The sequence below is a fragment of the Pseudopipra pipra genome, chromosome 8 (genome assembly GCF_036250125.1).
Source record: "Pseudopipra pipra isolate bDixPip1 chromosome 8, bDixPip1.hap1, whole genome shotgun sequence".
NCBI lineage: Eukaryota > Metazoa > Chordata > Aves > Passeriformes > Pipridae > Pseudopipra > Pseudopipra pipra.
In genome coordinates, this window is record NC_087556.1 from 11,261,696 (window position 1) to 11,274,971 (window position 13,276).

Consider the following 13,276-nt stretch of genomic DNA (forward strand, 5'->3'; position numbering starts at 1 on the left):
GGTAGCCAGTCTAACCCTTAGAGAGTGAAATACTAGTAAATGAAAGCAACAGATTTTAGAAATCAAACTCCAGGAGTAGAAAACATCAAGTTTTATTTAATAAAATTTAAGGCTTAAGAAAAAAATATACTGAAAGTCACTCAGAAAAGCCACCTCAGAAGAGAAGACAGAACCTCCTCTTCCAATGGCTGAACAATGCTCAAGCTGCATGATAACCCATAGGCAGTAAGGGGAAGGAAGAGGGAAGGGTGGAATGAGGAGACAAAAACCAAGGCAATTCTACACATCAGTCAATCACCACATCAACCTCAGTGGACTGAAGTACAGGTCTATGCACATGGCACTGTATGAGGTCACCAAAACTGAAGACCTCTTGGAAGAAACATTCGGATTTTCAGGAGGCGACCGAAGGCCCTTTGGTCACTGCACTTTTTTCAGTGCTTACACTGACCTTCCTCTTCACGTACAGGGAAACTGTGTCCAAATGCAGTTACACTGATAGCAACAAAAGGGTAGTTGCACTGTCAAACATACTGACAAATACTTCGCTTAACGGAAATAAATTGTGCTCATTTCAGAGAAATAAAAGTGATCACGTTCATGTTTCCTTCTCTCAGTGTAGTTATTCAAGTCTGAGCTGACATCTTCATTAAAAATCTTGTTTCCATTGTAGTGTCGTGAAGTTGTTCCAAATGCAACCACTGCAATCTCAACGATTTATCAAACCTCTGTGAGGTCACTGAATTACTTCTCCTTGGAGGCTTTGGAGGCAGGCTCACACCCAGTCGCTTCTGCTGACAAGACTTTTTTAAACCATAACCTAAATCTTCAGCCATGAAGTCCCTGCAGGTCCACAGAAGAGATGCTAAATAAAATTAAGCAGAAAACATTCCCATTTTAAGTTTGACATTACCCTAGCCATGTGCTCCATCAATGGGGGTACACTTCAAAATGTCTAGGGGCAAACCAGCACAGAGCCCAGGGATTTTAAAAATTATACTGAATAAGCACAGAGAAGTTTATCCACAGTGTAAAAAAGAAAAATCACTTCATGAATTTAAAGATCCTCAAACAGGTTGTACTTCTCTCTTCAATTCAGCTCCAAATAACTGAAGCACTGATACAAAGCTGGTGTTAATATGGTCAAAGCCGTTAGGGACAAACTGTGGAAAGACAACACTTCAATTAAATTCTGTTTTGGACACAAACAGTACTTAAAAAAAACCAAAACCAACCAAGTACTCATTTGTCTTCAGGCAACTTGTCAAGATTTGCAGACCCTGGAATCCTAATCCAAAATGCTGGCTCTTGTCAGCAGCTAATTTTGGTGTATGAACTCCACAGACATCCTTGACACTGGCATGATTTTCACCAAACTGCTGAAATTCCTTCCCAGCATCAGGAGCTTTCTGTCTCAAAAAGTGGCAAAGGGAAACATACTCCCTGGTCGCAGTTTTCAATGCAATGTTTTATGAATAAAAAGTTACAAACAGGAAACATCCTTCTCCAATTTTACATACATCAGATTATTTACACAAAACATTAACTGACTAAGTTGGTTGATGAGGTGGTGTAAAGTTTCAAGCACCAGAATTTAAAGCAAAGGTTGCTGGACACTGCTTTGCCACTTGCAAAGCAGCAGTACGATTGCACATTTTTGGCTATTCCCAATGAATTAAACAAAGAAGTAAAACAGACCTCAGATTCAAGGCTTTACAGAAGAAATGCCTCTTGCTCTCCCCTCAGTGATCTACTGTTACTGTTTTCTTCTTGTATATCAAAGTTAAAAAAAAATCACAGTGTACTTCTAGCCATTTTACTTTAGGTTTTCAGATGAGTTAATAGCAGACTGTTCTCTGTTACTGTAAGGAAATCAGCCATCCTTAGACAAGCTTCCTTTTCCTGTTGTGTCTCAGTCACTGGCCAGAAAGAGAACCCTGAAAGCTGAAGTACACATGGGAAGTACAGCACTGTCTGAAGTGCTTCATAGATTACAAGCTATAAGGATGTCTGGATAACCAGCACAGACACTAAGATCTTACTGCTGATCAACTGTTGCCAGTGAAGTATTTGTTAATACATGCATTATAGAATAAAAGGACATGAGAGAGATTTAAAAATTTGGCTTCCTGAAAAAGCCATATACTTTAGAAATTCAAGCACTGAATCTTTCAGGTAGGCTACATATACTAAAATACCATTATAAAAATATATAATTTTCTAAAATTTACACTATGTTAGGCACTGTAAATAAACCTGCTCTCCCTGAAAATCTGGTGTTACTGGAAGCAGTAAACAATGTTAGTTATATGGCCCACAGTAAAACTGACAGCTACAGCTACCTTCAAGAACTTTTCAGCCACATACTTTTACCTTAAAGCTAAGGATACTAAAAAGTCTTCTAGAAAAGATTAGAAGTCTTACTGAACTACAGATCCATCTACTAAACTCCCAAGAAGGGAGGACTGGAAGAAGAGAGTTTAGTTTCCTCTTGATTAAAATAAAACCCCTGACCTTTTCTGCTTAATGCAGAAAATTACTGCGAAGAAATCATTCTGGTTCACCATGTTTTGATTCACATTTGAATCATGGAACCAAGCAGAACCGATGTTTTAATAGCTTTACAGAAAATTTAAAAATCCAACAACTCTAATCTTTCCCTAACTTTGTACTTCCTCATTTCCAAACATATTTCAGTAAGGACTGATGCTGAATTTATAAGTCTTTCATTGGTCCTGATAGTATCAGTTCAGACTTGTGAAGATCCATACAGCAGTTGTGGGAGAAACCAGAGGAATTAAAAAAGCCATTAACAGCATGCTTGCTACTTACTGAAACCAGCTGCACTTTGCAATTTACACAGACAGCACTTTTTAAGGATATTAGTGATCAATGAAAGGATAAGCACTTTTAAAGAGGTTTTTCTTCTATAAATAAAGAATAGTTAAACTTTCCTCAGACAGGAAACACCAACAGAGCTTCACACTCTCTTGCCTGAAATGGGGTTTTCTAACATATAATGCTAGAGATAGATTTTTACTATCTGAGAACTGGCTTGAATTTTCAAAACAGCATGGGTTCTGCACAACTGAAAATCAATTAAAGAACTAGACAACTTGTGATTTTTTCCCCAATTTCCAATACCTTGATGATTATGATTGCTGGATATCTTGCCTAAAATGACTGCATGAGTCTACTGCAGAGATTAATATGATTTCAAGATTCTGAAGAAATCAGTACATGCCTTCTGAAAAGATTACATTTTAAGACAGACGACAGTTAAGAGTGAAGACAGAACAATTTTCATAGCAATCCTTCAGGGAAAGAGTTTACAGCAATTTTATGTCTTCCTGCTACAGTCCTTAAAAATCTGTTCTGCCAGTGTGTTGGGAAACTCCATTTCTTCCTCAGAGATCAACACTGGTGCACTGAGTTGTCTTGTTAGAAAAAAGGTAGACGGGTGTGCGTTTGGAGATGTCTTTTGTACCAGCTTCTAACAAAAAGCATGAGCAGGGCAAAATCCACATAAGGCTTTTAATAACAGGAGTATTTCACGGTCCGTGCTTTTCTTCCACCTTGGTGTCCAATCAATAATCGTAAAATATACTGTTTTGCAACATGTGTCTGCTTTTATATTCAGAAGGCATTACTTGCCTTTACAGCTTCAATATCGGAGATCAGTGACCTGGCTAGGAAAATCCCAAAGATCTAAAAAGATAAAAAACATGCCATTTGTGAGATAAACACTTGTAACACACCAGTCTGTAAATTGTTTGTATGCAGTTTCAGATATCATTTCATACCCAGGATCATCCACCAAAGCATGGCTATTACTGAAATATAATAAAGGCAACAGAATCTTGCAGGAAATAAAACTCATGAGAAAGATGGTTTTATGAAAACTTCATGAGCATTCAAAATAATAAGCTTCTGGATGCCTTTGAGTTGGAAGAAATCCACTTAGCCAAGTCTGAGTGTCATAAACACTCATGCTAACCTATTGCTAAAGTTACAAATCAAATATTTGCATTCATTTCACAACTCTGAATAGATAAGCCAGTCAGTTTTCAGATCAATTTTTTTAAATACACACAGAACGTACAATTACCTGTAGTGAAATTAAATTCTTGTCACAGAAGTACTAAGAGAAGTCCCAGATTATTCTGAGACATTTAAATATGAAATTTTAACATTTGCACAAGTTCTCAGAGAAATCTTCCTTTACAAATTGAAGATAATTTCATAACTGAGCACATTTCCTGAAACATTCTTAGAAACAACATAAAACTGGAATGAAGTTTTTAAAAAGCTGAAAAATTTGAATTAAAAGTAGGCAGTACCACCATGAAGAAGTTTAATGCACAAGAAAGACCCGGTTTGAAAATACAAGTGACTGAAAGTGATTTCACAGAGACTCAGGATATGAACAAAGAACAACATTGTCAAGTTATTCAGTCAACATACTGCCAAAAGATTAAACTTCCCATCTTAAATGTCTTTCTAATGAGATGCTGTGTTCTTAGGACAGCATTTCTCAAATCCATGGAAGCCCTATCATTAGATGGTGTTAAAATAAAATAAATCAAAATCAATCACACCCTCAGGCTACAGAGGGCAGTATTACCAAGGCTGGGAAAAGGTATTTTGCCAGCACTCTACACTCAACGATTGTCCATTACACGGAAAATACATTCTGTAGGAGATTTATTAATTCTCATGGAAGTGAAGCACTTCCATAGCAAAGAAAGTAAGGTAAGTGTAAAGAACTGTCACAATGAAAGCAGGATCCACCTTGAAAGAAGTCATCTTACATGCTATACTTTGGTTCTTTTCCTTTGATATACTAAGCACTGATGAGGTAATAGAAGTCACAGCAACTCCATCTGGTTCTGCTAAGATCACATTTACCACCTGTTCACCTATTTCCCTGCTCTTACATTCTCAGGTTTTTGATCAGCATGCTGCACATCACTTACTGAGAGAGAACCTGAGCATGAAGGATGGTGTTGTATCTCAGTCATTTCAAATTTGTGATGGGCTGTAGTTCAGATCTACTGGAGTAGACAACCAGCAGATCTCCCCTCCAAGACATATGGAAAAGTAGGGAGTATTATTGTATCACGTTATTTTCTATAATCATATATTAACATGACTCCATTAATATTGCAATATATATCACAATTATCACATACCATATTATAACTGTACTGTATTTTTATATGACGTTCATTGCTTTAAGCAAGAGGTATTTTTACCTCTAAGTTCCATCCCTATAGTTCTTTTTTGTGTCATACCCTTCTCATATCTAAAAAACCCATACTCAGAACATTTATTTTACCTCTGTTCAGAACTGCTTTTACCTTTAGCAGGTCTATATCTGCAAAACTGAAGTTTTTTCCAAAGAGTCGTAACAATAACAACTAACCTGGAGCAGTGAGATAGCTATGAAGACACCTGCAACAATGTAGATATTTCGGGGTAACCAAGCTTCAAGAGCATGAATACATCCTTTGACAAAAATCTGATCCTCCCATTGACTCTTGCTCTGAATGCAGAAAGGAAGAATAAGACTATTACTTTTCTGCTCAAGTTACCATAAAATCAATCACATGATAAACCTATAATAATTTTGTCACTTATGCAGTGGTGTTTTTAACCACACTTTAAAAATACATATATAAATCAAGCAATGTCAGACACTGATGTTAATATCTTCCTGTAAATCCTGTTATTAGAATACTGTAGAATTATCAGATAATAGATTGTCAGAGTGTAGATTGTACAATAGATTGTAGACTACTACAACTGATAACTGAAACACATTTGAAATGCAAGTCCCACCCCTTTTTGAAACACCTTTACCTTTACCTGTTTCATCACTTGTTTTCTCTACCCCTCACATGGTACAAGCTTACTTTAAACAAAAGAAAATGTCTACCTCAGTCTACTTTCAGTATCATGTAGCCCAGTCAGCTCCCAGCATTTTAAGCTGACATATCCACCAGCAATCCCACCATTATTATAGTTTTGTCTATGCAGGCACAGAACACGACAGACAGCCAGGTCCCAGCACCTTACCTTCTTTCTGATATCATAGCCACACTGCGTGTTCACAACTTTTTGCTGCAAAGCAAAAAAGATTTAAAATAAATCAATTGAATTCTACTCAATTCTGTTCACAGCAAGCTTTTCTGTCTTTTATGTTCACAAACATTAGGAGTGTCAGAGAAGTTTTAAGAAGCATTTTTAGTAAAAACGAGCAAAGCAGTAGCAGAATACAAGAAAAGTGATGATAAAGCAAAGGTGCTCACTAGCTAGATGACATCCTCCACCAGCAATCTCACAGCTGCTTCTATCACTTGGCTGTCAACTAGCCCAGACTTTTTAACATGGGGCATAGCAACTGCACTGCCAGCGCACGGATAAGGTCTCTGCATTTCCAAGATCAGATTCGCATCAGCTATTTCACACAGCACCTGACACTGATGCCTTAAGCCCCTAATGGTTTTTTATTTTTCTAATATTGGTAAGCCTTATAAGTTTTATAAGTAGATTTTAAAAGCAGGAACCCTCCCTCCTTTGTCCCTTCCTCCCTTATCCCTTTCCCCGTAGCACCCTTGTTTACACATTCCTTAACCCTCTTACCCCATTCTATGCTCCCTATATCAATCCTACTCCTGAACACAGCAGAGATGTTTAGTCTTTTGTCAAGGCAAGGCCTAGACTGTTGGCAGAACAGTATATCAGGGCCTAAACCACAGAACACGGTCAAGAACTGGGTAACTATGTACCCTTTGTGCTCTGAGGGAGATGAAGATGGGATGAACAGGGGGTCCCGAAATGCACCCCAGACCCATTTTCAGGGGGTGGACCTGGGGCGGACCAGAGTAAAGGCCACAGGGTGGACACATTTGGGATTGGATGGAGGGTATTATAAAAATGTAACCTCTTGGGAACAGGGGCGCGCATCTTGTAACATCTACTGCCTTGGCAAAATAAACCTTTTCTTATCTCACCCCTAATTAACTGCTCCTGGAGATTTTTCAGCACCATAAATCCCACGGCAACACACTGAGGTAACAATACAGCTACCAGGCTGATTTACTTATTCCTGCAGTGGAGAAATGTGTCTTACAGCTCCATCATTTCAAGCACTACACAAGAACTTGCTATCCCAGTGAGCTAAAACCAGTAACAGCCGCAAGCTACTTCAGCCCCCTCAGTTGATAGTTCAAAGTCTCACACATAACCCAGCTCCAGGATACACATAGTCTTGAAGACGAAACACTCCAATTGTAGATCCCAAGTAGTAAGACCACAAACACCTTCCAGATCACAACCCCATGCAACCCAGTGACAGTATTTATTACCAAGGATGCAAAGACATTCCTTTAAAGACTTTTCCCCACGTGTAAAAGTTACAAAAATATATATTATGCAATTATAGAATAATTTACAAAATGCCTACTGAGTTACATTAAAATATTAGTAGGAGAATCTCACATTAAAAAGACTTAAACATACTTATTTCTCCTTAAATACAGCACCAGCAACAAAAAAATTTGCATTTGAACAGTACTGCTCCAAACTAAACAAGGAAATAATTACTGGGGAATCTGAATATTGAATATTTCCCCGACAAAGTCTTTCCTTGGCTGATTTCTATATTTAACCACTGGTAGAGTTCTGATTGTATTATTCTACCAATGGCTATCTGCTCCACACAAGTTTTGACAGATGAATTTTGAGCTGTAATTACTCCCACTAATACTACAAAGCACTCTATGTTAGTTTCTACCTCTACATTTTGACATCCAGTGAAAGGGTCAAAAGGTTTTATAATATTTAGTAAATAGATCTAACTAACAAGCAACTAAATCTTGCCAAAAACCAAGAACTGACTCAAATGCTTCAAATTTGGTGCATGAGCACTTTACTAGTTACTGATAAACAACTAGCAAATGGAGTTACTCCTACTTGATTGGCAGAGGGATGTTGTAACATTAATTCTAACTGGGGCCAACATACTGTTTAGACATTGCTCTCAGGTCCACCTAAGCTAGGTAACAGAGGCCAGGGATTCAAGGAAACAACACCAGCCACCACTACTTGCAGGTTCAAACCATACTAAAATAGCTTGAATCCCTGGTGACTATCCATTTTCAACTATATAACAGGTTGCCACATCTGAACCCTAAGAGATCTCCTAAATGATCAAAAATCTCTCAAATTTTTCTCATATTTCTATTCCACCATTTTTAAAGCCCTAGTCATCACACCTTATTCAGGAAGCACTTCCTTACCTAACTCTACAACATCAGAGCAATAGCAAAGCCAGGGCATAACTTACAGCAGGATCAGGTATACAACAGGAAAAAGGAACTCCACACTTCTCACGACTTTTGCTTTCACTGTTGCAGTTAAAGTATATGTTAAAGTCCCAGTCTTCAGGACCTTGGGCACCGCAGCAGTGGTTCTGCAAGAGATAAGCAAATATCAGTGGGTAAACTGTGTCTAAAATACCTCTAAATGCTAAGTGTTCGTTTATGAATCCTCACTATCCCTAAGTCTGTGCAGAATCAATGACCACACCAGAATAAAAAATGAGTAATCAATAATGTGGCTCTCTGAAATCAAAGCAATACACCTGGCACATCTGCTCCTGGAAACAGGTTTCAGCATGACAAACAAAATCATAAAAATTATCATTTTAGATGTAATTACCAGACACAATCAGTGTACACTGATACAATGGTGCAACAAAATATTCTATATAAATGCTTTGTAACCCATTATTTCCAAGTCACACAAAGCAGAAAAGCTCTGGAAAAAGGTTTCTTTAAATTTGTGACATGCCTAATTTTTCATGAATCAACAAGTATTCTTCTCCTTATTTATTTTAAAAAGTAGATCTAAACATTTGTGAATATACTTCCTTTCTTTTATATCAGAAGGTTTTCAGATACAAATGAATGAACTGGTAAAGTCTCACTAACTCCAAAGGTCACTCGGTTCTAGAAGTATTTCACATAAGTTTCTTGACCTAAACAGTGTGATGTAATTACCATAACTGCAGACGGGGGAAACCCTAACAACTTAAGCAATGCTTACCTCCTGGAACTAACGAAAGCTAATTTTTTATTGGGTTATGCTTTGCAGTTTAGTGGCCTGGATATTTAAGGGTACAAATCTTTCTCTATAAATTTGAGTACTTGAAATATTATACCATCATACAGATTTTCCTGGCACCGCATGAAGGTCCAGCCCCTTGGGTTCTCCCTAACATCTCTCCTCTGATCACTGCCTGTTGTCACAAAATTTGTATTAACCTAGCTGTCTGCAAGACCATCACAACTTGAGGTCAGTAAATCAATTCAGAAGTTATCAAGTTGTGACAGACACAGATGTGAATGGAGAGCAGAATTGCATACACAATTTTCACAGGAAGTATGTTCTAAATAGAGCTGAACAGAACGCTCAGAATAGAAAAGCATAAAAAAAAAATGACTTTAAGTCACTAGTATATCACTGTAAAGAATGAAAAAGAGGTTGTTTTTGTCTTTCTACTACCTTGTCCCTCACATGCCTACAGCTTTATAGAAAGCCATACAACCACTAAACATGCTTCTCTTCCTTAATAAAAAGCCATACAACCACTAAACATGCTTCTCTTCCTCAATAAGGTACAGACTATGAGGTCACTCGCAGGCCTGAAAGTAATGTAATTAGCCAGAAAAAGGAGCTGCCTACATAAAGCTCTCTCTCGAGGCACACACTGAGAACAGAGCAAGTCAGCCTGAAGAGCATGGCTCCTTAGAAGACAGGCTTCAGTGAGGCATTTGGACACACTGCTGACCCTTACAGAACTACACTTACTAATTCACACTGCACATCTCCCTCCTTCCTCAGTACTTTTGGGTATGGATCACTGACAGACCCATTCAGACTTTTCTGGTCTTTCCTTTTTCAGGTTTATTGGTTTGTTAGACTGGCTAACTAACTCCTTCCAGCAAGCTTAGCCTTTTATTTTCATTGGAAAGTAATTGGAGTTCAACTGTAAATCAGCTTAGCCTATTAGCCTGGCCAACTATACCGAAACTAGATAAGCAGAAAGAGCAACATCAAAGTGGACAACACTAAGACAATTACTTGTGTTGGCTGTGGTCAGGAGGAGCCCTACCTTACCAAAAGCCCTCAGCACCAAAAGCTAAAGCCAAACAGCACTGAAACCCATCCAGACAGCTTAATCAGAGGATCCTTGCATACCAATGCACACAAGAGTAAAGGAACAGGATAGACAACATGCTGGTAATATACAGCTGAACAGACTGGTATCCACTCTAAAACATGCTTTGCTTTCAAACTCAGCTGCGAGCTGTGAGCACAGATTTCTAATATGATATTTTAGAAGATGGAAGACAGACAAAACCAACCTTCTTTCATAAAGGGAAAATTATAAAAAGGAGACAACCATTTTACCTCTTTGCAAAGTACTCATATGCACTCTGTCTCTCTCCATATATATTTTTCAAGCACACACAAATAAATAAAATTCAGAAGAGTCACCTTTACTGGTTGTTTTCTGGGCATGATTACAAAAGCAGCTGCTGAAATAAAAGCCACCAGGTCCTTACTAGCAGAGGCCTTGTCATCTCCTGCTGTACATCACTGTCTTCTAATAAATGAAGATTTTAGGACCACTAGAGCATAAAATAGTTTCAACCTTCCTTGGCAACTGTCTAACTATAAACTAGCCCTTCCCACTTAAAGATATTCTCTTTTGTTTCAAGATGAGGTGCATCTCAGAAGGTAAAAGCCTTTATGCTGCACCCCTGTATAAGACTGCAGTGCCTCCTAAAATAGGAATGCAGACTACCAGTTTCCTTGCACAATTTTTTTAGGAGAAAATTTTTTTTGTTGCTCACTTCTCACTGCAAGTGCTGCAATGCTGACCAGAACAGGGGAGCAAATGAAGAAGGTTCAGTGCAGATGGATGCTTGGGAGAGCTTCCATAATCCGCCTTAGAACAGCACTACCTCAGAATATCTTGCCTCCCTGATGCTTTCAATACAGAAAGAAAAAACCACAACATCTGTAACAGCAGTATTAGCTGCAAAATATGATAGTTCTATCACAAAAATGAAAACATTCTCCCCGAATGCACAAAAGAAGTGACAGGATATGAACTTACGATTCTCTGTAGCGAATCAATGATGTTCTGGAGGTCAATATCGTCTCGGTAGGATTTAATGTTATTCTCAAAGAACTCCTTTACCCTGTCCCTCACCCAGTCCTGGAATAGGAAAGCCATAACTGCCACTGCCAGCTCCAACAGGAATATAAACACAATTGCTCCACAGAACTGTAGGGGAAAAAAAAAAAAGTCCCAAATTGGAAAATAGTAATTCATTTTCAATGCATCTCTACTCTAACACCACCAGAAACAGACACAGAATTTGAGAACATGACCTCTCAAATGAGTATACAAGGTAAAGAAACCTCCAAGAAAGTAGAGCAATCATTTTGTTTTGGTCACCTGAACTTGTCAGTACAATGAACATCATACCACAATCATTATGCACAGCAGTGAAAATAATACTAAACAACAATCTGTAAAACACAGGGCTAAAGTAGTCTTGATATTACCTCTTGCACTGTTTCTAATTTTATAATTTTTTTCAGACTTTTTTGTCCAGCTAAACTGTTTTCAGATCTAAAGCAAAGAAGCCTCAGTACTAAATAAAACATTTACAAAATTTCACATCATCCACTGAAGCCCCAAAGTTCTGCCCACCCAACATCTACATGAAACTTTTAAGTTTTTAAACAATTTTGTTCCACTATACTATATTCTCTCAGTAATTCCTAATTGACTAAATATGTTCCATAACATCACAACATTAGATTCTGGTATACACTCTAAAACATCACTGCATGGTAGAATGAAGGAAGAGGGAACAAACATGTTCCATAAAGAGGAAAATAAATAGGCTGAAACCTACACTGCTTTTAATACTATTACTCAGAGGTTTGTTAAGGCAGCAAGTTTACCACATACATATTTATCTGGGTTTGCTACAAGTTCATTATTTGCAGCTTTCAGACACATAATGATTGACTCATATAATGGTGTTACTTACAAATTTCAGAAGGCAGATGTTTTCTCTCAGTGCTCCTACACAACCAGCAAATCCCAAAGTAAACATCACTATTCCCACCAGTAAGACAAGCACCACTGGGTCCAGACCATGAAGACCAGTCACCTTTGTCAGATCAGACAGTACACCCTGAGAGAAAACAGCACGGAAAGAGGTGACCACTAGAAGCATACTATTCCTTTAACATTCCTTCTGGATGATTTCCACATGATTGCAAATGAATTGGTTGCAAACCCTTGAACTTGCCAACAACGACCCCCATGAAAAAGTCTTACAGTAAAATGTTTATGGACAACACCAACTTTCTTCACCCCAGCAGCAGCAGTATTAATACAAAGTTCTGGGTAATAATTCTTTTGACAAGTCAATCCAGCACAGTCAGTTTCTCAGATTACATTCTCCTAGGTCTATCTGCCAAACAGGATTCCACAAGATGGTGCCAAAAGCTCAAAACTATCACTGATGTTCATTTAGTTTCAAGGCAAAAGAATGAATGTTTTATATTAACTTGAAATGCATCAATCAAAAGGGCACTCCAATATAATGGTCCAAAAAAAATTAAGAAAATAGGTTTTCCAATCCTAATGTTTAAGAGGCAGAAAGGGAGAGAGATTCTAAGGACAAAGCAGCTTATGGGTGACATTTTAAAGGTGGGGGGGAATACAAATCTTGTTTTAGTTTTCAAGGGAAGCAGATTTTTCCTCTCATTTTAGTTACACCCCTTCTAGTGCCAAATAATCTTAGAAGTGCTGAGTGCTGCTCCAAACTCTTTAAAAAATACACAAGTATAATCTAAACATTCCCCCCTTTCACCTCAGATAAAATTCTTACACCAAAAGGAGTTATTGCAATTTATCTGATTTAGCAGCAATATTTTCTTCTTCGTTAACTATCCAGAGACACCACTTATCTTGACAGTAATCTTAGCTATTAAGCCTGTCTACCTAGATTTTTAAGTCTATGTAAGTGTAACGCTAACGCAGTGAAATCCTTCCTTATAATTTCCAGATTAGGTTTTAAAGAAGTTATTACACTAGCAACCATTAAAATTCCATCAAATCCATCAAATGTAATGTGCAAGAACAAGATAGAACATGCAAAAGATAGAAGGGACAAAC

The 13,276-nt window shown here is 37.8% G+C and overlaps 1 protein-coding gene across 1 annotated transcript in view; it reads right to left on the reverse strand.

The window, feature by feature from the left end:
* Positions 1 to 76: 76 nt before the first annotated feature.
* TSPAN14 (tetraspanin 14) overlaps positions 77 to 13,276 on the reverse strand; it is a 39,194-nt gene continuing 25,994 nt past the window's right edge. Inside the window, exons 4-9 of the mRNA XM_064662527.1 lie at positions 12,141 to 12,287; positions 11,192 to 11,362; positions 8,351 to 8,476; positions 6,079 to 6,123; positions 5,426 to 5,545; positions 77 to 3,708 (exon numbers count right to left, since the gene is read on the reverse strand). Coding sequence (XP_064518597.1) covers positions 3,637 to 3,708; positions 5,426 to 5,545; positions 6,079 to 6,123; positions 8,351 to 8,476; positions 11,192 to 11,362; positions 12,141 to 12,287 — 681 coding nt within the window. The 3' untranslated portion in view covers positions 77 to 3,636. The remainder of the gene's footprint in view (positions 3,709 to 5,425; positions 5,546 to 6,078; positions 6,124 to 8,350; positions 8,477 to 11,191; positions 11,363 to 12,140; positions 12,288 to 13,276) is intronic.